We start from the raw sequence: 23,255 nt of genomic DNA on the forward strand, positions 1-23,255 counted from the left end.
TTACAAGCAGGCAAAGATGAGAGCAGGGAGGAATGGAAAGGGATGAGGGTGCAAGACAGGGAGGCAGACAGAATGTATAAAGTTGCTCTAAGTAAGGCAGGGATTTTTGCTGCATTTCATTTCATTTTGCTGTAAACATAGTTAGACATTGGTGCATCTTCAAATGTACCAGCAACTATCACTAGTTTACCTCGATGTGTCAAGACAGCAGACGACCTGGTACAGTACCAGAATGACGGGTGAGGTGGAACAGCTTGTCAAATCACCATTTTGAGCTGCACGTAAGCCTCATTGCCGACTGCAGTTTAGTAGCCATGCTCAGATAGTTTTACAGACACTGAGACAGGAAGTCAGGACACAAGAAGGCAGAGCTGGAATTTCTCTGTCAGCAGGGTAGAGTTACAGCCTCAAGAAGCTGATCTTCGATCTGTTTACACTCTCAGTATCTTCACCCTTTTCCACCGTATACAATCGCACAACATAAGGTCAGGTGTGTGTGGGCTTCAAATGCAGTCTTTAGTGATCTAGGTATGCTACACTAAACGCCCGAGCATTTTATAACCACAATATCCTATAAGAAATAAATACAGGTGGTCTGCAGCTCCTGAGAATGTTTCATAATTTCTGAACGTACATAAACTCAAATGTAGCTTCAATAACGAATGTAAAATAATGTGATGGAATAAGTTAGGTCCAAAAAGATGTAGCTGCAAATTCAAGCCAAAGAAGCTGATCAGACTTCAAAGCTGCTTATGTTTTCACTGTTTCCACAGATGAGAGGCTCGGATGATTTCATTTAGCCATGCCTACAACCTGAGCCAAGAGAGAGTAATTTAATTCTAGGATTTAATTGTCAATATAGAGGATCTATGTTTGCGTTTCCTTTCCATTGACAGGTTCTATCCAAAATCCAAATTGCATAGGTTTTTATTATTGAGTGTTGTTTTCAGCTCAGAGAAGCTGCAGAGTGGATGTTGTTTCTGCTTTTGTTTGCATGTGGACTTAAATGATAAGATTCAGGGTCTTGAAAAGATCAATCATTTTATGTGCCACAGTTGAGGAGAAAAAAATGATGTAATTATAATGAAATGATTCCCCTTTAGGAAAGATACTTGATTTGTAATTAACCAGTTTGTTGCTGCCTTTGTTTCTGACATGTGGTGGTCATTGATAGAAGTAATTCAACAAGCAAACAAAACTGTGAAGCTGTTTATTACTGTACAATATTCAACATATTGGGCGCTGTGAAATTAATTAATGTAAATAGACAGTGGAAAGATAGAAACCAACACAACCAGAAATAAGCTCTCCAGAAGAAAACAATGAAAGGAGAATTAGATAATAGGGTAACAGAAATTGTTGTTTTTGAGAAGACCTGACAGCATATAAAGAACCAACGCTCATTTGTAGTCTGCAGGATCCTGCTTTATTTGAAGTGACTCGTTCTTTTAGATGCTAAATTGAGAAGCGCCAGAAGAACTCAGTCTGCATTTCGTTTCCAAACAGCATGTTGGATAATTCTGGTTCACTGTTAAGTGAATGGACATGGACAATATTGACCCCAAAAAATCCTTCTAACTGATCTTCCAGGCCATGCTGGTAGTTCAAAAATATACCAAATAAAATTTCAGAACAGTTTCTTTATTGTGATCTTTTTCTGTGTTTTACAAAATAAAAAGTGTTGTGAACATTTTATTACAGTTGGCAAATGTGCTGAAAAATGACTCTTTTCTGCTCCCCTGTTTATGTAGATCATCCAGGACCGGGTACTGCTGCACACCTCTCGGAGTAACCTCATGTGGAACTGTCTACCTGGAGGCCTTTTCACGCTGCCGCAGTACTCCACACACCTGAGAGACTTCCCCTTCTACTACGCCAAGCTGGGTCAGTTCATTAATCATGCACATGGTATATGCTAAGAGCCACATTAAAGCCACAACATTCACTTCATTTACAGCATCACACAGGAACAGCTGGGCTTTGGCAGCTGTTTAATACTCGTAAGCTAACATGTAAATCTGTCACAGGTTTATCCAATTTATTTTAATTAATTCCTGATTTGTCATTCAGAAGCACATTAATCAGACATGCCAAGCTGTATTCATGCTTTGTTAATTGACCAGATATGAGACTTGTTGCTGACACTGGGATTTAGTTACCTTTTCCTTTTCAAGTTTAATTAGCTATGTTCAGCTATGCTTGACACACAGCGTGATGTAAGCTAGCACAAACCAACAGATGCACACAGCTGTCAAAAAGGTATCACAGATGAAAAATGTCACTATTCAGTTCATTTTACAAACCTATTTGCACAGCGTATAACTGCAGGGTTAGAATTTGCTCTGTTGCATTTACAAATGGTTCCATGGTAAAATAACTACAATTCAGAAAACTGTTCTCATATTTTATTGCTTAACTAATAGATTTGAATGTCTTCTTCTAATACCTTTGCTTTTTTCCCAGGTATCAAGCCACACCCCAAGTTTACAGCAATCATTCATGTGGTCACCCCACTGGTCTCCCAGTCCCAGCCAGTCATGAAACTACTGGTGGCTGTGGCCAAATCCCAGTACTGTGCTCAGGTAATCAGAAACCCAGCACACATTAGAGTGACCTGACCCACAGCGGTTACAACGCGATTAGAGTAACTCTGTGGAGGTAATTTATTAAAACCAGAAGTAATGTGTGACATCTTAAAACACTAAAAATTTCTAACAGTGTTTTAAGATGTTAAACGGAAAGCAAAGTGAGCAAAGCTGCTTTGGGTGGAAAAGGAGTTTGTTTGTCGCTATGTTAATGTCATTTCTCAGCTTTGTCACATCACTGAAGTGCTGCTGTTGGCTTAAAGCTGCTTTTGAGCTTCAGTATTTTAATCTTGCTGGAGAGATGAAGGGAGGCTGTCCAAATATTTTGCAAATATTCCTGCAGCAGATTCACCCTCTTTCTACGGATACCTTTGCACTATATTAATGTATGCTGTCGGAAATATAACAAACCATTACTCGCAGAACCATGTCATGTACAGCTGTTCGGCTGTCAAAACTCATAGCTGCACGTAATCACTGTGACGTATGAATTCACACATAACCCTGTTAAACATATTAATGGTGACAGGAATGGGTTTGTGGTTGTTTTGCAGCAGGAATTTCACTGTGTGCCATCAGTCTGTCTTTTTTTCAATGGATGGCCTCCTATATTACCTAATATTACGGTCTTTTGCAAATTAACTAAAATTAGGAAGTCCTTTTTCCCGGATATAGAACGGTACGGCTAATATCTCAGTACATTTTGTTTCAGCATTTAAAGCATGATGCTGTCATGTAGGTGGTGTGACAGTTCTGAAAATAGATCTGCAGTTTCATGAGGATGTTTGTCTTCCACATAAATCGTGAGTTAGTAAAGCAAAGTCCTTTGAATTAAATCAAGGGCTTATTGTAGGTTTATAGATGTCTTTCTAAACTAGACGAGGATTGTCAGATGTAATTAGACTTCATTTTTAACATATTTCTCATGAGCTACACATGCATACAAAGGTATACCGGTGAATCTGAAAATGCTTCTATTCAGAATGGTGACTAAGCTTTCTCAATTTTCCATTTGTGCAGGTGATGGTTCTGTGGAACTGCGACAAGCCTCTTCCTGCCAAGCACCGCTGGCCTGCCACCTCTGTCCCTGTCATTGTTATAGAAGGGGAAAGCAAGGTAAAGGCAATTGCTGTATACATTTTGCATCTATTATTGGAAGCCTTCTCTTTGTGAGCTATAAATTACTGAAGAAGCACAGGTGTAAGCTTGTATCATGTCCAAGCTTTGGATCCATTCTTCGCTTGACTCAGACAGTGCGGGTTTTTAGTTTAACATTCTCTACATTAAACACGACTTAAATTTAGAGAAAATTAATATTGCACATAGACAAAGATAGAAAAGCTCCCACAAATGAGTCAGTGCCACTCAGGAGAAACTGAAAAGAAGGCTGTTGATGAACACTCTGATACTGTACACAACTTCTCACGGCAACAAGAAGAAAACTGCAGAATTATCTAATATGCCAGGTGTTTGACTGTGATGCAGGAACTTGACAGAGATTGCAGTGTAGACTTTGTTGCATTGAAGTTCAGGTTCTTTTTCCTCAAGTGTTTGTTTAGCCAAAGCCTCGTGGGTTGGCTAACAAGGTCGTTGCTATCAGGCATAAAAACCCACACTCTACATTTCGATTGAAGCTGGCATTTAGATCAGTATGCACATATTTCTAAAACTGGAAACCATGAGCACTTGTTAGACAGAGTTATTTGCATAGACACATGCCAAAAAGCAGAGGCTTTGGGGCTCATCAGGGAGGGAAATGCACTCTGCTGCTTGTAGATTTCTATCTGTGGTTTTAAGCTCATCAGTAAAATGCTGTATTTGTGCTGTCATTGATGTTATGTGAGCTTGTATATGTGGCTGACACTGCTGTCAGCGCGGCAAGATGAAAGGACTCGAGCACAAACAGATGTGAAGAAACTGGTAGTGCTGCTTGTCAGACAGATGCACTAACTTGTGCTCATGTGTTCATACATTAATACTTATTAGTGAACTGCATATTAAGTGTTTTTTGTTTTTTTTGCATTTTGCTTGTGTATCCGCAAATTATACCAGGTGATAAGCAGTCGCTTTCTACCCTACGACACCATCCCCACTGATGCTGTGCTCAGTCTGGACGAGGACACGGTGCTTTCCACCACAGAGGTCAGACTGCCAGAAAACTACATCAAACGCATACAGTGTTTTTTAATAAAGAGCACGTGTTGCAGAAGTTCTACCAAATAAATTTCTCTGCATGATTACAACTCTGTTGGATGCAGCTCTCTGGAATGATCTGCTTTCTTGGCCTCATGTCTCTGTCTGTCTTTGTTCCTCTGTGATCTCGATCCAGGTCGACTTTGCCTTCACAGTTTGGCAAAGTTTCCCCGACCGCATAGTTGGTTACCCAGCTCGCAGCCACTTCTGGGACAGCAACAAGGAGCGGTGGGGCTACACTTCCAAATGGACCAACGACTACTCCATGGTGCTGACTGGGGCTGCCATCTATCACAGGTACTGGCACTCTGCTCTGTTTCCATTTAGTTCAGTTTCTCCATTTTCCATTAGCAACCCTCCTCTCACTCTCTCGCATTTCTCCCTCAGATACTACCACTACTTGTACACAACCTACCTTCCGGCCAGCCTAAAAACCATGGTTGACCAAATGTCAAACTGCGAGGACATTCTGATGAATTTTCTGGTGTCGTCGGTGTCTAAACTACCACCCATCAAGGTCACGCAAAAGAAACAATACAAGGAAACCATGATGGGGCAGGTGAGTCAGATTATTTATCTTGCAAAACCAGTTAATTTTATTTTGTAGCGGGCGAGATTTTGGTTCATTTGTCTATGATAATTTATGGATTGCTGCTGGTATTTTCTATTGTAGAGGCTGATGGCCTTTATACACATTGCACCACTTTATCCCTGATAACATTTGCTGTCAGAGGGGAAAAAAAACACCGCAGTAGTCATTTGTAAATTTAAACTGAAATTTGTTTTCTAGCAATATGGCCTTCAGTATAAAACAACTCATGAATACGTACAATAGGCCGTGAAAGGTCACGATAATTGGTGATGCATTATTCATATTGTTGATCTCTTTTCCTTTGCGCTGCCTTTGTCTCACCCTCTCTCCCCATTCTGTCACCTCCCGTCCCCAGAGCTCCCGGGCTTCTCGGTGGGCAGACCCAGACCATTTCGCCCAGCGTCAGACCTGCATGAACAAGTTTGCCAACTGGTTTGGCACGATGCCGCTGGTCCATTCGCAGATGAGACTGGATCCGGTCCTGTTCAAAGACCAGGTGTCCATATTGCGGAAGAAGTACAGGGACATCGAGAGGCTATAACCCTCCTGAGCCCCCCCGCTCTCTGGACACAGCAAAGAAGGAGCGAGGGGGCGGACGTGTCGAGAAGCCTTTCCAGGGTTGCATGGATGGATCGGTGGAGAAACGAATAGGATTGGGCACAGGGAACGACGGGGAATGAAACTTGAACAGAAGTGGAGGACAGCACATTTGTCGGCCTCCTTTGTTGTCCTTCCTCCAATTCTCCCCCTGCTCATTAAGTGTACTAGGGGATAGCAGAACACACAGATCCCACTATTTACATCATGACTACCAACCACTGAAGGACACCTGAGGACTTTTAAAGGCTCGACTTTGAACTGAAGTGGTCACGGAGTCAAAAAATCACAACTTTCTGCTTAAGTGTCCCAACAGCAGCAAACCTTTCCCTACTCCAACCCACTGAAAGTGACCGTGTGTTCTGCTCTGTACACTATGCACAGGTACCTGAAAGTTTTTGCTGACAGAATATTATTGATAAATATGAAGAGGATAACACTATTTTGGATTGTGTTTAGCTATTTTTTTATACAGTGAATGAATGGCCAGCACTACTCTCTCTGTATTGTCTTAATTAAAACCAATAGTAGGGTGGCTTAAGAGAGGAATGACAGCCCCTCGACCACAGAACTGAGTTATGATCACTGATCTGACGTTCACAGTGCCTCACAGTTTATCTAATGGCAGTGGGATCCTGGAATCTGAGAAAAAGACTTGGTGCAGAATGAGCACCTTGATCTTGCTGCTTTCTCGTTGTGTTGTGTTTTTTTTTCATGATTTTCTGTACAACTGATAAAATTATGGATCTTGTAGGAAATTTTCAAAGTCAGAATTCACATATTGTTCTCAAAAAAGGTAGAATGAAAACATGTTTTTATTCAGCTGAACAAACGGTTATGTGCCATTTTGAACAAATGTCCCTTGTAAAATTATAGGAGTTTCAAAGCCACCTTGTGCAGCTAGATTTGCTATGTGGGAATAGAAATCCCAGGAACTGAAAAGGAATGCAGAGAAAATTCAGTGAGATCCCTCGTTTCCATGTTAGTAAGAAATCTTCTTCATGTCTTTATCCATTTGTAAAGGCATAAACAACAAGCTAGAAGCGGTACTTGAATACGTGCCGAACTGAAGAACAACAGAGGATCGTATGAGTTGCCTTGGTTATGGGAGGCTGAGTTTGCCAATGGTCTGTTTGAAACACAAAGCACTGTGAAAACCAGGGCATGGATCTTTTTGGGCTGGAATATTTATATTCTGTAATTGTCTCTTCGCCATAGACCCAATTTCATTTCGTCCAGTGACGCGTTTGGCAGTAGCTCAGGTTCACAGGTACTTGACTGTGGCTAACGTTGCTTTCATCTAGACTGTCAGAGTTTGACATCATACAAAGCAGACTACCATATGTTTTCCCAAATATTATGAACAGACTAACAAGAATTCTCACCAACCGGTTGTCACACTCCTAAAAATCTTTGTTCACAATTTTAAGTTCTTGGATGATATGCTCTCATAAGTAATTGTTCCCATTTATGGTATTTTTCAACTAAACACAAAATGACAAGCCTTTTGGCATGTCTGATAATGACACATGTAAGTAGCCATCACGACATCAGACTGACATTATGCTGTTGCAGTTTGGTCACATTCAGGAAGCAAATGTTCCTTAACTCAATGTGTCTCCTAAAAAACGTCTTTATCCCTTTCTATATAGTGGTGTGAAATCTGAGAGACAAATCTGTACATTTATCGCCAAATGTCATTGGAGCATGAAATTGGGTTTATATGCTGCTGGGTCAACAGGCTGAATGACTTTGTGTCCTTTTTATGTTGATGTATCATATCATGTTGTCTGAAAATGTTATAAATCAATGACTGTAGAATGGATGCAGTTTTCAAATCACTACATGATCGAGTTAAAATTCAACACGCTGCCCTTAAATTGTAAATTTAGCAACATCTCAGCGTTCTAATCACACAAACCGTGACACGTGCTTTGGTAGCTTCAGCTTTTCTTCTTTTTTTTTTCTTTTTTTTTTGCCGGAAACTAAAACAAATTGTTGTTTCTTTAAGCGCCACAGTCCTTCACAGACTACCCCATGTGCCAATAGAGCATTCATGGTTTTGTTTTTTTGTGTTCACTGGGTATGTGAAATGCCATGCATTCCCATATTTATGTGGTTCATTAAGTATTTTCTGTCTGCATAGGAACAAGAGTGTAAAAGGACGGAAAGAGTTTGTGTGAGAGGCTGAGAACATGGCACAGAAGGCTGCTGCGTAGTATTTTTCACTTCTGAGAATGTGCTTTCAGTTTGAGGGCAAATAAGCAGCCCTAGTTGAACTACTAAACATAGCTATCAAGACAACTGAATATGGTCGTAAACAGTATCACATTTCAGAAACAAACTTGGTGCAATATTTAAGCTGGCATTTTCTCTTTCTGTTTCTCTTCCCTTGTGTTAATGTTTCAGAGGGCAGGGGCTGATATATTGACGTGCCTTCAGAAGAAATACACTTAGGATTTTTTTTGTTCTCAAATGCCTTGTTTCAAGAAACAGGTCCCTATTTTCATTTCATCTGAATTTTTGTGTTTTCTTTATCAACATCCAGTAACTCATAAAGCACCCTAATTTATATTGTTTAACACTGGAATGCTATAAAGACTCACCGCCACACATCTGATACTAACATTCCTGCCTTTTCTGTTATAGGAACGTTTTTCTAAGTCTTGTCCTGGCATACATACTGCCTTGTATTACTATACTTGCGAGATCCCCCCCCCTCCTTCCTCCTTGTCACAACTACAGAAACATATGTAATAAACATATAATTCTCACACACAAACACGCGCAGTATATATCAGACAGGATTGTGTCTCGAACGAATCTTTGCCTGCTTCCTTCACTCTCTTCTGTAACTGCAGACCTAATTTTATAGAGATTAAAATGGAAAGATAGAGGAAAAATCACAATTTTGTAAATGAATTTTATAGAAACAAATTGAAAAAAAATCAATAAAGAAAATGTTTGATATAAATTGACTGCCTCGTGTGTGTTTTTGGTCTTATTTTCTCAGTTTTGAATATTTTTTGGGGGGTATTATTACATAAAGCCCACAGCGTACTTTGCAACGCGTACCCAGCTTGGTATACATACAGCAGAGTTCCATTTCCTCCATTTTACCTTGTCATCCCTCTTCCTCACTAACCTGCCTGCAACCCAATTTCCAGACATCCCAGACATATTTTGCGTGTTAGGTTTTATGCTCTGCGCCCACTGAGACAGAGCCAAACTAAATAATACCTTTAGCTTCCTCCTTGTGCGTGTGTGAACTTCATCCTATGCCAAGAAACTGCAGTGTTTACATAAATCTGTGTCAGGATGATTGGTTTAGACACGCTGCATAAATAACAGCATCTATCCAGGATGATCCCATGGTGCTCGAGAGCTGCCAACTCAGCTGGAGCAACTGCTACAGGAGAAATTGCTACCCCCAAAACGCGCACAGACACAAAACTGGGCAAAACTCGTGAAGCAAAAAGATCTGCAGCATCCGAAAGCTGGACGAGTGCCCGCTCAGGATGAATTATGTTGTCTCACGGCAGAAGGAAAACCATTTGGACAGTCACGCCAAGACCACATCCACTCTGCACCAAATCAGAAAAAAAAAACCTACAAAAAGTGTACAAGATCCAGATGTGTAGTTAGTGGAAATACGTGATTTTCGATAAATCAGGGAGTGAAACTTGACAGAAGTTGCTGCTGGAGATTTTTCCAGCACACGGGGGGGCCTATCCACTGCCAAAAGTGTTCTTGTGTGATTTAATGGGATGCAAATTAGTTCGACTTCTCTTAATCCTATTGATGAGATGTGTATCTGCAGTGGAGATGGATCTCAGTTTGCAGGCAGCCAGGGCTTTTCCCTGCTGTTGGATTAAGCACCATGACTCAGAGCCAAATTTGAGAGAAGCCCCTCCCTTCCTATCATCTTTTCATCAGATATCGCTGCACCGTGCTAAGTGAAATGTTTGAAGATGCGCTCAGTCTTGTGAAAGAGTAAGAAAGATCTTTTTTTTTTTTTTTTGCTGCTGCATTTGGTCTCATAACTCATACTGGTTTCTATAGATCTGCATCAGAAGTTACTTTCCTGGTATGTGGGAAATTAGGTTGTCATGGTGACATCTGTCTGTTTGAACTGACTTCATTTTCAATGCTGCAACTGAAAACACACCACATGATAAATGAGTTTGTCACCACATGTTCCCTTGGTGCATTTTGCAATGTAGTTGGAAGCACGACTGCCTGAATTGAGAAGAGAAAATGTTTTGTTCTGTTCCAACAGATAGATAGATAGATAGATAGATAGATAGATAGATAGATAGATAGATAGATAGATAGATAGATAGATAGATACAAAACTCTTAACTACTTGTGCCTATTGTCGCAAATTCGCATCACATCACTTTTATTCAGGCTGTAGCTGAGATAGTGTATCCATTCACTCAGTGCCGGTTTGTGCATATTTAATACGTACCTTGGAACCTTTCGCAAGCACTGGTTTCTCGTAGGACCGGTCAGAGTGGGACCTTATTATTATATATCTGTTATTATTATCATATATCTGTTCTATGCGTAATAGACAAATTACCAATCTCCACTTATTTTAACATCAGCTGCAAAGCAAAAACACACAATTTTTCTTTTTAATTTCACTGTAAAAAAATTCAGGTCTCAACAGATTAAATCAAATCCAGAACAATGTGAATGAAAATAAAAATTTAACTCTGTGGAACATTTATTAAAAGTCATGTTATTTTGTTAAAAAAAAAATCTGTAAAATTGCACCATTTATCAGACCAGAACCTATAAAAACAGAAAAAATCATTGGATTTCCATCTTTAAGGTATTCCTGACCAGTGAAACTACTATGCAAAATAGCACGCAACACAAGCTGGTAAATGATATAAACAAAAGAAACCCAAACAAACACTTACAGAAACACGTATTTACAGACTATGGGGGCAAAATTCTGCGGAGATGTTACTGTAGGATTGTTATATTAAAATAAATGTGATGCTTAAAGGGGACACAAAGTATAATTTACTTTAACAACAAAGGACTTTGAATGTTCAGAAACAATCTGGGCCCATAGTGACAGAACAACTGAATATCACAGCACCTCACAGAAAAGCAATTACAACACAGAGCAGTAGATGGGGCTCCCTGTGGTGACATAATTGAATGCATCAAGATTAGGCACATTATGGCACTAATAGCCAGAAACATTTCATTTCACAGGATTAAAGGAATCTAACTCTTCGGCGTTTGCCTTGATAGAAATCTGTTGGTGCTTTTAGCCTCCATTTCCTCCGTGTTTTATTTGTGCATTTACTCTGTGTGTCCATTTAAGAATGCTTCGGTGCATCCAAAGCACGAGAGGTTCGGCTTCATACAGCTGTGCGGGTAATAATATGCTTCTGTACCGGCGTGTAGAGACAATCAGATGTTCAGGCTTTGTGACTCACACCTTGTGCGTCAAACAAAGCAGCTCATCTAAAGCGGGAAAGCGCCGGTATAGAAGGGGCTGGTTTCTCTGAGGCTGTTTAGATCTATCTGTCACATCATAACAGCGATCAGCAATCTGGATAAAATTATCTTGCTAAACAGATGGGAGCCCAAAACTGTGTCAGCATCCAGACATGGCTGTGCTGCACGGTGTTAAAATGTGTCATACACCGTCCTCCATGTATGCAGGCGTTAGAGATCTATACAAAAAGAGCTTGATTTAATATTCCTGTGAATTAGCAAAGCGGCTTATTGAAAATGTTCCTCCAATTTTAAATTCATTCAGTCTGTCTAGTATGAGTTACCTTTCAATTACAAAATCCTGTTTGGTAATTTTGCCTAAATCAATAATTTGTTATAAGCAGATGTGTGTGTTAAATTGATTTTGCAGCACATTTGCACACATATAAATACATTTAAGGAGGTATTTCTCTTTAAAAATGCTACTGCTAGTGTTTCTATTGTGCTGCTATGATGCATTCCCTTTTATATCCATCTGCAGATATCTAGTTTAGTTTGATGTTCACTGAATTTGACTTAAAATGATTACGTAAATCAGTTGCTAAACAATGCTGTTATATAAGAACTAAATTTAACGTAGTGCTGCCTCAGTTATCTACCCTATAAAGTGGCATGAGGCTTTACTGCGGGTAAATTATAAACATGCTCAACTGGCAACGGTTCCACTGCAACAGATGCTGCAGCCTATGAGACAAATCCGCTTTACTGCGTTTTGCAATTTGATTGTAGATGAGTCGGTCTGTCTGTCAAGCATGTTCCTCATCTCTGGATCTAATATACTGCTGGGAAATTGGTTTTATAGTCTGCTTGAATGTCCAGTTCACCGCATACTGAGGATTGTATTTATTCAGCAGACGATGGTAATTTCAGACTGGTTTCTCCTCATCTAAATACAACCGAGTACTTGCTTTCTTTACATTTACCTTAACTGATTGAGCCTATCATCCTTTAAACATCAATTTCATTAGGTTAGGATCTTTTGCTTTGGAAAAATTAAAGACCAGTTGCGACAGTTGTAAATAAAAATACAATATGATGCACATTACTGCACATTATTGGACATTTGGTAATCTGAGTGGGAAATCAACAAATATCAGCAATATTATACCACAGCAATGCATTAGGAACACTTTTACTAGTAATTATACTACTAATACTAGTACTAACACTACTACTGTTACTACTATCACTAGTGTCACCACTATTACCTGCTAACCTATGACTGTTGCTACTACTCTTACTACCACTACCATTATTACTACTACTACTATGAGTAAGTACTAATGCCACTACTGCTACTACTACTGCTACTACGACTACAACAACTACTGCTACTACTAGTTTACTACTTTTAACACTACTACTGCAACTACTATTATGACTACCACTACTACTACTCGCTTAGTACTATTGCTGCTGCCACTACTAATTACTACTTCCTAATCTCGTTGTACCCGGTACAATGACAATAAAGGCTATTCTATTCTATTCTACTACTGCAACTACTACCGCTAGCACTACTACCACTGCAACTACTGCCACTACTATTGCTACTTCTAATACTACTACTGCAATTACTATTACTAGCTCAGTGCTATTGGTACTACCACAGCTGCAACAACTACTACTACCACTGCTACCTATGCTACCACCAGTATAACTACTGCTAATGCAACTACTATAACTAACACTATACTACTACTACGGCTACTACTAACACTATAATACAACTACTACAACTATTAATAATAATAATACACACGTTTTGAACTGTGCCAGTATTATGCCCACTGTATTTCCAGCTCTGTGCCACAGCGCCCTCTATCTGTCCCCGGTGCTCACAGCAGGTCGCCGTTTATCAGCCTCCACTGCAGGCTCCTCCTCCGCCATTTTTGACTGTAAACATCCTGCCGATTTTAAAAGGACAGCGGTGAGCGGGAGGAAGGCGACTGGCGCCATCTTGGCTGTTTTAATGAGTACAACAGGGGGGAATTCGCTGGGAGAAATAACCTAATCTTTGGGATTTCACTCTAAGTGGGGTACTGTCGGTAAGTGTGTTTGCAGAGGAAATATTTGCGCGCAGTTCTGTGTATTTTGAGGGACGACATAAGCATGCATGTTTAAGTTTATTCGCAGCGGCCTTCTCTGTACAAGCAACCGTTAGCCACCAGCTAGCGACAGTGTTGTGTTGGGTAGGGGGAAAAAAGTATCGGCAGGCTTATTTGGGCGCCTTGTTCCCGTGTGCTTTACTTTCTTTTCGTATTCGAATTCTAATTTATATGCCGTTTTAGAAAAGCTGTAATTTTGCCCTCAGAAAGTTAATTCTGAATAATCATTATCGCCTCGCACGCACAGCTTCATTGCTGCTTTTGTAGTTAGCTGGCGGCTAATTTAGTTCATCCCACTTGATGGCGCCGACTATTTACTGGCGTTGACCACCCTTTGGCGCTTTCAACGTGTTACACCGGGCTAAGTGCGTACACAACCACGTTCACTTCACTTTTAGCTAACTTAGGTATATTTTTAAGCTAGGGCTGAAATATTTTGTAAATGGATAAAGTATAGTAAAACTGTTGGTTTCCTCAGGCAGACATGTGCATGTCCAATGTTTGCCTCCCAGACTGGAAAATAGGCGGAACTTGAATGAAGTCAGCGCTTGTTTTGATAACGTTAAAATCTGATTTTCTGCGTATCAAGTCTGTGTTTGTTTCTCAACGATGACTATCATTTATAGTTACATCATGTCTGTTTAGTAGAAGACCAAAGAGTTGCTTCTAATCAATTTAATTGATTTCCAGTGTAAGTGTTAGCCATAGAGCTAGGTTAACTGCAGCTAATGGACTTCCGACGCAGGATAAACGTTAGCTGGCGAAGTTGGTGCCTAAAAGTTTTATCGAGAGTCGTTAGACCGTACTTTGTCAAATAATGGTAATTATTACTAAAACCAACAGTTTTAAGTATAACAACGAATCTATTTAATTTGAAATTGGCTTATGGTTAGATTTTTTTTTTGACAAGGTGTTGCCCAACCTGGAGGAAAAAACAGATCCCTGTCTGGCTTGTGTGGCCTCATTAGATTAATCGGGTGACAATGTGCCTTTTTCTCAAACTTAGTTATGTCTGTGATATCCTGGTTAGGCTGATCAGTGCTGGGCCCTCATGATAGCACGTAGTTAACCCGTTGATGCACAACATGGGTCAAAAGTGACCCAAATTTAATGAAAAATGGGCATCTCTTGACCCACGTTGTGCATCAAAGGATTAACCAGTGTTTTTCAGCATGGTATTCAGATGATTGGTGTCTGCTATATTTTATTTCTGGTGAATGTAGCATAGTGTTAATGACTATTAGGCATTTATTCTCTGCTGCTAATAAGACACTTTAAATGAGTTTGCCACATGGTCCAATATCATGAACTGCCAGAGACATGGAGTGTGGTATTGCTGAATTTGACTGAAAAGTACATTTTACACAATGCTTAAAGAATGATAATCTGCTCTGAGTTTGTGTCTTGTTTGTTTTCACCTTTTCAGAAAGTTTTGTCCTTATACATACACTAATCAATTGTGTTTACTAGGTAAACCACACCACAGTGTGAGCGTGTGAAACAGGGGAGCCAGGGCAATGTTCTACGCCCACTTTGTCCTCAGCAAACGTGGGCCGCTGGCCAAGATCTGGCTGGCGGCCCATTGGGACAAGAAGCTGACCAAGGCCCATGTGTTTGAATGCAACCTAGAGAGCAGTGTGGAGAGCATCATTTCACCCAAGGTAACAAACAAAAGTACAATCTCAGGATTCTGGTGGTTCTCCTGCATGCATTGTGTTAACTTTGTACACTTGAGGCTTACTTACATTCTTCACTGCTGAAGGGGTGCATAGAAACACATTTACAGCAGAATGTTTTGCTTGTTGCTGTCTGTTTGCTTAAAAAATTGTTTATTTTTTCACTGTGTTAGCTTTGACCTTTGTAAAGTACTTTATTGTCATGCAGTGATACTATGCAGTGATATCAGTTTAGTGTTGGTTTGATTAAAAATGTACATTGTGAACATGCATTTGTCTTCATTATATTTGTTACTGGACCTTATTTCTTTTAGGTGAAGATGGCATTGCGTACGTCAGGCCACTTGCTCCTTGGGGTGGTGAGAATCTACCACAGGAAGGCTAAGTATCTGCTTGCTGACTGTAATGAAGCCTTCATCAAGATCAAGATGGCTTTTCGGCCAGGTGAGGCGGAATGATGAGACAGACTAGCTCTGTAGTTTCTCTTTCCAAGGAATGAGTTTTTTTTTTTTTAATTAAGTTAAGCATTTTTGTAAATTGGTGATTATTTTCTTTTTTTTTTTTTTTTAAAGATCCTTTATTTATTTGACCATGGAGTACAGTTGTTTGTTTTATTACTGCTTACATATGTGTCCAGGTGTGGTGGATCTACCTGAGGAAAACAGAGAGGCTGCATACAATGCCATCACCTTACCTGAGGAGTTCCATGACTTTGACCAGCCACTTCCAGATCTGGAGTAAGAAATCTGCATTTTCTGCTCTCATTTTATTCTTTCCTGTCCGTTAAACACTTTAACCAGGTGAAAAATTGACTGTATGGGTAAAAAAAGGGCCCATGCTGGTGTCAGTAGCACTGAAGTGGCTCTATTTGTGTCACTCAAGTACCAACCTCTTATGCCTACACTATGCAGTGGCATCACTTTTTAACTGAAATCTGATGCACTTAAGGCTCTGTCACTGTTTTTGTGTCCACTGGAAACTTTTCAGGAGCAGAGTGTCGGTTCTTATCAGCCAAATTTTAAATCTGCTTCAAAGTTGTTTTGCTGACATTTTACAGGTGCATGTTTTAAAGCATACATACTCCATGAATGCACATTTGCAGCTTGTGTAGATGCATTTAGCTGTTTAATATGACAGCTGTTTGTCTCTGTAATGAAGACAAACATGTACAAGGCACAGGACCTAACAAATGGTCTGGCATGAATTATTACTACATCAAATATTAGTAAATACAGTTATTTATTTACAATTACAAGTGACTTTCATATTTCACAGCTGCAAAGTGACAAGGATGCTAAATATGGATGCTGCCGTCAACTATTGGACTCATCCCTGATGTCTTTTTGTTTTCTAATAGTGATATCGACGTGGCCCAGCAGTTCACCCTGAACCAGAGTAGAGTGGAAGAGATCACCATGAGGGAGGATGTTGGCAACCTTAGCCTCCTGCAAGACAATGACTTTGGTAAGACACACCTGATGAGCTACTGTGTACAGTCACACCACCTACCGCATATGTATGAGATGATAAAGCTATTTCTTTATTAATCTTTTAACAATTTATAAAAATAACTTGCTGTACTTTTCAGCTGACTTTGGTATGGATGATCGAGAGATGATGCGTGATGCCTCCACATTTGAGGAGGATCTCATGCATGGTGCCACGGCCTCTAACCTTTTGCTTGAGGCTGAGCCAGGTCCAGCCAATCTCCCGGACAAATCCAACCACATGGAGTATGATGACTTTGGGGATGGCTCTATGGGCAACAGCGATGGTGGAATGTTGGGTGAGTACTGTATTTATACATATATATATATATACACATATCTGTACATGTATTTCCACACGTGTATTTTTAAAAACACTTTATACTATGTTAGGTTACTGTTAAAATTGCTGATATTTTTATGATAATTTAATAAAGACTGATGTGTTTTTATTTCTCAGTTGACAAGCTGCTTAGCTCTGAAGATGGAGGGGGCATCTTTGATGATCCTCCGGCCATCACAGAAAGTGTAATGATGCCTCCAGATCATGGAGATGATGAGGATGACTTTGATAACCTCCAGTCACGTAAGTAAAGCCAGTTTGTTAAAATAAAAACTTACTACCCGAGGTGAAATGCAGTGTGTCATAAAATGCCTCTTTAATGGGAAATCTAAATTTGTATCCATCTAGCGGGTCCAGACAGCCCAGATTCTGGCCCAGCAGAGCCACTGCCAGCAATGGCTGACCAGACAGAACAGACCACTCTGGTTCACAATGAGGAGGAGGCCTTTGCCCTGGAGCCCATTGACATCACTGGTAAGACCTTCTATTCAGTCTCAGATCATTCACTGTTATTTTCATTTAGATTCAAAACAGAAAACATAAATTATAGTAAAAGGTGTCTACTTGTTTTTCATTGTGCAAATTGAATGCTAAACACTGGGATTGGTTAAGAAGACAGCATATGTACTGTATGGCTTGGCACCATGGACGTTGTCGGGCAGTAGATATTCATTTTTTGTTAAGATAGCTTTCACTTGAAAAACCTCTACTTGACAGTTAGATGAAAAGTTACTAATTAATTTAACTGTGGAGTGACACTGCATTTGATATGTTATTGGCTTAGAGAACCCTTAGCATCTCACTGAACACATAGAATGCATAACATTAACAGTACACCAGCATTGCCGCAGCTCTAGTGCGCTGCCTGTCTCCTTTTGTTTCAAAAGCATTTGGAATTCAATGCACTTTAATAATGCAGGAAAATGGACTGCAAGCATAAAAATGCAATAATGGCCATGTTTACATACGTATAGTGAGTTCAAGCACAACAGATCTGCCACTAATGTAGACAGGCTTATTGTCATAGGAGCATATCTGTTCTGACTTTGGTGTGATGTAGGACTTCTGGGTAGACACAGCTTTAACACTGTGGGGTGATTACAGCACATGATGTTATTATAATGTTAAAGAAGTTATGGTTCAGCAGCCATCATCTAATTGTTTTTCTGTTTTATTTATTTATTTTTTCCCCAGTGAAAGAGACCAAGGCGAAGCGTAAAAGGAAGCTGATTGTGGACAGTGTGAAAGAGCTGGACAGTAAGACCATCAGGGCCCAGCTGTCTGACTACTCTGACATTGTTACCACCCTGGACCTCGCCCCTCCCACCAAGAAGCTCATGATGTGGAAGGAGACTGGAGGAGTAGAGAAGCTCTTTTCTCTGCCGGCTCAACCTCTTTGGAATGCCAGACTGCTCAAGGTAAAAATGCTATAAATATTCATGCATTATATGTGGGTAAATACATACACACATTCACAACTGTTTGAACACGTACTGAAACTGTCAGTTGTCTGAAATCCCTCCTAAGTAATACTACCACTTGGAGGAAGCGGTAATGAGCAAGTCACAATGGATGTCTGATTCTCCGGGTATGTCAGACTCAGACACTGTAATGGAAGGAGAGAGAGTAGATTTATAACATTGAATTTTTCATTGACATTCTTATCAGGCTGTGGGATTTAAAATGAGAACACTGAAGGAACAGGAGGTGGAGGAAGTGATTGGTTTTGTCTCTCTTTTTCTGGTCCTTTCACACCCACGTTAGCCCTCCTGAATACTCAACAGAAAACGTGTTGATGCATAATTTAGCAGAGTTTTCTTTTGTCTTGCATAAGTTCCCCCCCAACAGCGCCTACATTTTTATTGCACTATTAACAAGGCATGCTTTTTAAAAATATAACGCCCTTCGATGTTTAACTTCTAAACGTCTGATTTTTAGATGTTCACACGCTGCCTGACGCCTCTGGTGCCAGACGAGTTGAGGAAGAGGAGAAAGGGTGGTGAGGCAGACAGTCTGGATGAATTCCTCAAAGAGCTGGAGAACCCAGAGGTGCCTAGAGAGGAGGTCACGAGTCAGCACAGAGATGTTATCGGTAAGTCATGCTGGAGCCGATGAGAGGAGGTTAGGTTGGTGCAGATCTGTCATAAATGATGTGTGAAGGGATCTATCCTGTCAAGTCTCTTCCCTGAATAACACTTATTTTTACCTTCTATTAACAATCTCCTGTGTCTTTCTCAGACCAGACTATCATGGAGGAGCCCAGTATGCTGGCAGCCTCCACAATGGAGGGTAGCAGGACGACCTTGGATGAAACTGTCATGCCTCCTCCCTCCACCCCCCGTGGTGTCAAACGCAAGAACATTGACAAAGAGAGCTCCCTACCTGTGAGTACCTGTCATTTAAATTCTATATTTTTCCTGTCATGTACTGTATTAAGGCTGCCCGATTTAAAGATCTCCTGACATTTAAAACACATTAGTTTTATCTGTTATCCAATAAAAGTTTCAAGTTCTGAGTTGATCCTGACTTGTGTATGTCTTGCTTTCTCCCTTTCAGATGTCTACCTTGGAGCAGCAGCAGCCTCAGGTGGCCGACCGTTCTGTCTTGTCTCAGGTGGATCTGCCCCCAGAGGAGAGCAGCGTTAACCTCACCCAGCTCGTCCCAGAGCTTGACCTCCTGGGTGAGAAGGGGAAAGACAAGAAGGATGACAGCGACGAAGAAGAGGTGAGAGGGAGAAACAGCTTTTTGTGAAACTCTGAAAATTCGTAGTTGGTAGTCCCAGAATATATCTTTATGGAAGTTGTGAGTTTCACAACTGCCAGAAGTGCTTAAATGTAAGTATGATGAAGTACAACAAACCATAACCACATAATAACGGCTAAAAGACGATTTTACAGCAAGCTATTTAGCAGTTTATAGAGAAAGCCTTTCTGTAGCTTTAATTTGATTGTATGTGTTGCTGTTGAAGTCTATGTGAGATGATGCTGATCATGTGTCTGGTCCTCAGGAAGAGGAAGGCCAGGCCGGAGACCAGGATCAGGAGGAGAAGAGATGGAACAAGAGAACCCAGCAGATGCTGCACGGTCTCCAGGTAAGCAAGTTTTTACTGTGTTCGAATTTTTCTGAAAGCATAAATTTAAGTGAACTGAAACTGTGTCTTCGTGATTTTACTTGTGTCTGCAGAATTAGTTTCAGCAGATACCAACAGGGCTGTACGTTTATCAAAGTTGTGCAACATATTTTTTTCTGTATAGGTGTAAATCAGAATGAACATTGTTTTTTGGAGCGCATCTTGCTGACTTATATATTTAAGCTGAGATTTTTTACTTCTGTCTCCACAGCGCGTCATGGCTAAGACTGGTGCCGATTCAGTTAGTCTGCTTGACTTGTGCCGGAACAACAACAGGAAGCAGGCAGCTGCCAAGTTTTACAGTTTCCTGGTCCTCAAAAAGCAACAAGCCATCGAGGTGACCCAGTCTGAGCCCTACAGCGACATCATCGCCACCGCTGGACCAAGATTCCACCTTATTTAGACATTGGAAGAACAGACAAACACTCTGCTTGCAACAGGCATACTTTTTTTTAATTACTCAACTTTTTGCCTTTTTATTTTGTGTTTTCCTGTCAGCCCATTTTTTTCCTGGGGAAGGGGAGGGAGTAGTGTGGAACGGGTGGGAAACATTTTAATAAAGGATTTTACTGTACAACATATGGAATCATGCAGTATTCTTGGTTCAAATGGAGTGAGGAAGAATGTTTAACAAGTATATTTATAAAGCAACCTTTTTCAGTCACCAATTTGTAAACTTCGCTTCATTTTGGTTTGTAAGTTAAATTTCTTTTGTCTGCTCATTCCGTAAGTTTTGTACCATTGCCCCTCTCGTCAACTCAAATATTGCAGATTCTAGATAACAGCCCTGCATTCTCACATGGAATCCTGTATTAACTGTGTACATGTTCTGGAAAGGTACTGTTTCATTGCTCAGAAGTGTAACCTCTCCCATCTTCTCCTTGTTGCACTTGTTCTCGGATAAACTAAAAGGTTAATCTGTCAAAAATTGGTAAATTTTACCTGGCATTAAATATCATGTTTCAGATGTATAATTCAGGCAGTTTATCAATTAAGTTTTATGTAAATTTCTTTTTTTGTACCTTTTTATGTTTATGCTTATTCACCTTTTTGCATTATGTAACTAGGTAATGTACTTGTTACAGTTAAGTTCACTATCCCACCTTTTTAGTCTTTGGGTAACTTCTAGTTGTGATACATCTGTAAAGATTTGAAATAAAGTGTTTTAAGTACTTGGATATGTAACTGGATATTTATTCATTGAAAAATGTATTTATAGTAATGGTCTTGATTAAGATGAATATGAAAATAACATTAAACAGAAACTGAAATGTTTTAAAACTTGATCACATCCTATTATAGTATTTCTAAGTAACAAATTGAATATTTCCTCTTATGAAACACTGGGAACCAATATTTTAGAAAGACTACATTGAAGATACAGGCAACAAAAATAAAAACTCGATGCAACTGAAGTGAATACACCAGTGATCAGTGAAATTAAAGTTACACACGTGGACAAAATTGTTGGTACCCCTCAGTTAAAGAAGGAAAAACCCACAATTCTCACTGAAATCACTTGAAACTCACAAAAGTAACAATAAATAAAATTTATTGAAAATTAAATAATCAAAAACAGCCATTACTTTTGAATTGTTGATTAACATAATTATTTAAAAAAACAAACTAATGAAACAGGCCTGGACAAAAATGATGGTACCTCTATAAAAGATTGAAAACTATTTGACCAGAGTGACATGATTAACTCAGGTGTGTCATTTAATTGACATCACAGGTGTTTCCAAACTCATAATCAGTCAGTCTGCCTATTTAAAGGGAGACAAGTAGTCACCCTGCTGTTTGGTGAAAAGGTGTGTACCACACTGAACATGGACAACAGAAAGCGAAGGAGAGAATTGTCCCAGGACATCCGAAAAAAAATGATAGACAAACATCTTAAAGGTAAAGGCTATAAGACCATCTCTAAACAGCTTGAAGTTCCTGTGACAACAGTGGCTCATATTATTCAGAAGTTCAAGACCCACGGGACAGTAGCCAACCTCCCTGGACGTGGCCGCAAGAGGAAAATTGATGACAAATTGAAGAGACGGATCGTTGGAATTGTATCCAAAGAGCCCAGAGCAACCTCCAAAGAAATTAAAGGTGAACTCCAAGGCCAAGGTACATCAGTGTCAGATCGCACCATTCGTCGTTGTTTGAGCCAAAGTGGACTTCATGGGAGACGACCAAGGAGGACACCACTGCTGAAAAAAACTCATAAAAAAGCCAGACTGGAATTTGCAAAAATGCATGTTGACAAGCCACAAAGCTTCTGGGAGAATGTCCTTTGGACAGATGAGACCAAACTGGAGCTTTTTGGTAAGGCACATCAACTCTATGTTCATAGACTCAAAAACCAAGCATACGAAGAAAAGAACACTGTCCCTACGGTGAAACATGGAGGAGGCTCAGTAATGTTTTGGGGCTGCTTTGCTGCATCTGGCACAGGGTGTCTTGAAAGTGTGCAAGGTACGATGAAATCTGAAGACTATCAAGGCATTCTGGAGAGAAATGTGCTGCCTCGTGTCAGAAAGCTTGGTCTCAGTCACAGGTCATGGGTCTTCCAACAGGACAACGATCCAAAACACACAGCCAAAAACACCCAAGAATGGCTGAGAGAAAAGCGTTGGACTATTCTAAAGTGGCCTTCTATGAGCCCAGATCTGAATCCCATTGAACATATGTGGAAGGAGCTGAAACATGCCATTTGGAGAAGACACCCATCAAACCTGAGACAACTGGAGCTGTTTGCTCATGAGGAGTGGGCCAAAATACCTGTTGACAGCTGCAGAACGCTCCTTGACAAATACAGAAATCGTTTAATTGCAGTGATTGCCTCAAAAGGTTGTGCAACAAAATATTAAGTTATGGGTACCATAATTTTTGTCCAGCCCTATTTCATTAGTTTGTTTTTTTTAAATAATTATGTTAATCAACAATTCAAAAGTGATGGCTGATTTTGATTATTTAATTTTCAATAAATTTTTATTTATTGTTACTTTTGTGAGTTTCAAGTAATTT

The 23,255-nt window shown here is 40.0% G+C and overlaps 2 protein-coding genes across 2 annotated transcripts in view; both read left to right on the forward strand.

The window, feature by feature from the left end:
* The window catches only part of LOC110948720 (exostosin-1a), a 42,863-nt gene extending 33,922 nt beyond the window's left edge, over nt 1–8,941 (forward strand). Inside the window, 7 exon segments of the mRNA XM_022190403.2 lie at nt 1,752–1,884; nt 2,464–2,582; nt 3,606–3,701; nt 4,638–4,727; nt 4,915–5,075; nt 5,166–5,337; nt 5,726–8,941. Of these exon segments, the coding sequence (XP_022046095.2) occupies nt 1,752–1,884; nt 2,464–2,582; nt 3,606–3,701; nt 4,638–4,727; nt 4,915–5,075; nt 5,166–5,337; nt 5,726–5,911 (957 nt within the window). The 3' untranslated portion in view covers nt 5,912–8,941.
* Nucleotides 8,942–13,390: 4,449 nt separating this feature from the next.
* LOC110948719 (double-strand-break repair protein rad21 homolog A-like) lies at nt 13,391–21,412 on the forward strand. The gene is made up of 14 exons (XM_022190401.2): nt 13,391–13,538; nt 15,069–15,259; nt 15,589–15,718; nt 15,912–16,011; nt 16,632–16,738; nt 16,863–17,060; nt 17,222–17,347; nt 17,453–17,578; nt 18,299–18,522; nt 19,043–19,196; nt 19,343–19,488; nt 19,661–19,828; nt 20,112–20,195; nt 20,446–21,412. Exons 2-14 carry the CDS (start codon nt 15,116–15,118, stop codon nt 20,635–20,637), a joined length of 1,899 nt encoding a protein of 632 aa, XP_022046093.1. The 5' UTR covers nt 13,391–13,538; nt 15,069–15,115; the 3' UTR covers nt 20,638–21,412.
* The last annotated feature ends 1,843 nt before the right edge of the window (nt 21,413–23,255 follow it).

This window comes from Acanthochromis polyacanthus, chromosome 12 (assembly GCF_021347895.1).
Source record: "Acanthochromis polyacanthus isolate Apoly-LR-REF ecotype Palm Island chromosome 12, KAUST_Apoly_ChrSc, whole genome shotgun sequence".
In the NCBI taxonomy this organism is placed as follows: domain Eukaryota; kingdom Metazoa; phylum Chordata; class Actinopteri; family Pomacentridae; genus Acanthochromis; species Acanthochromis polyacanthus.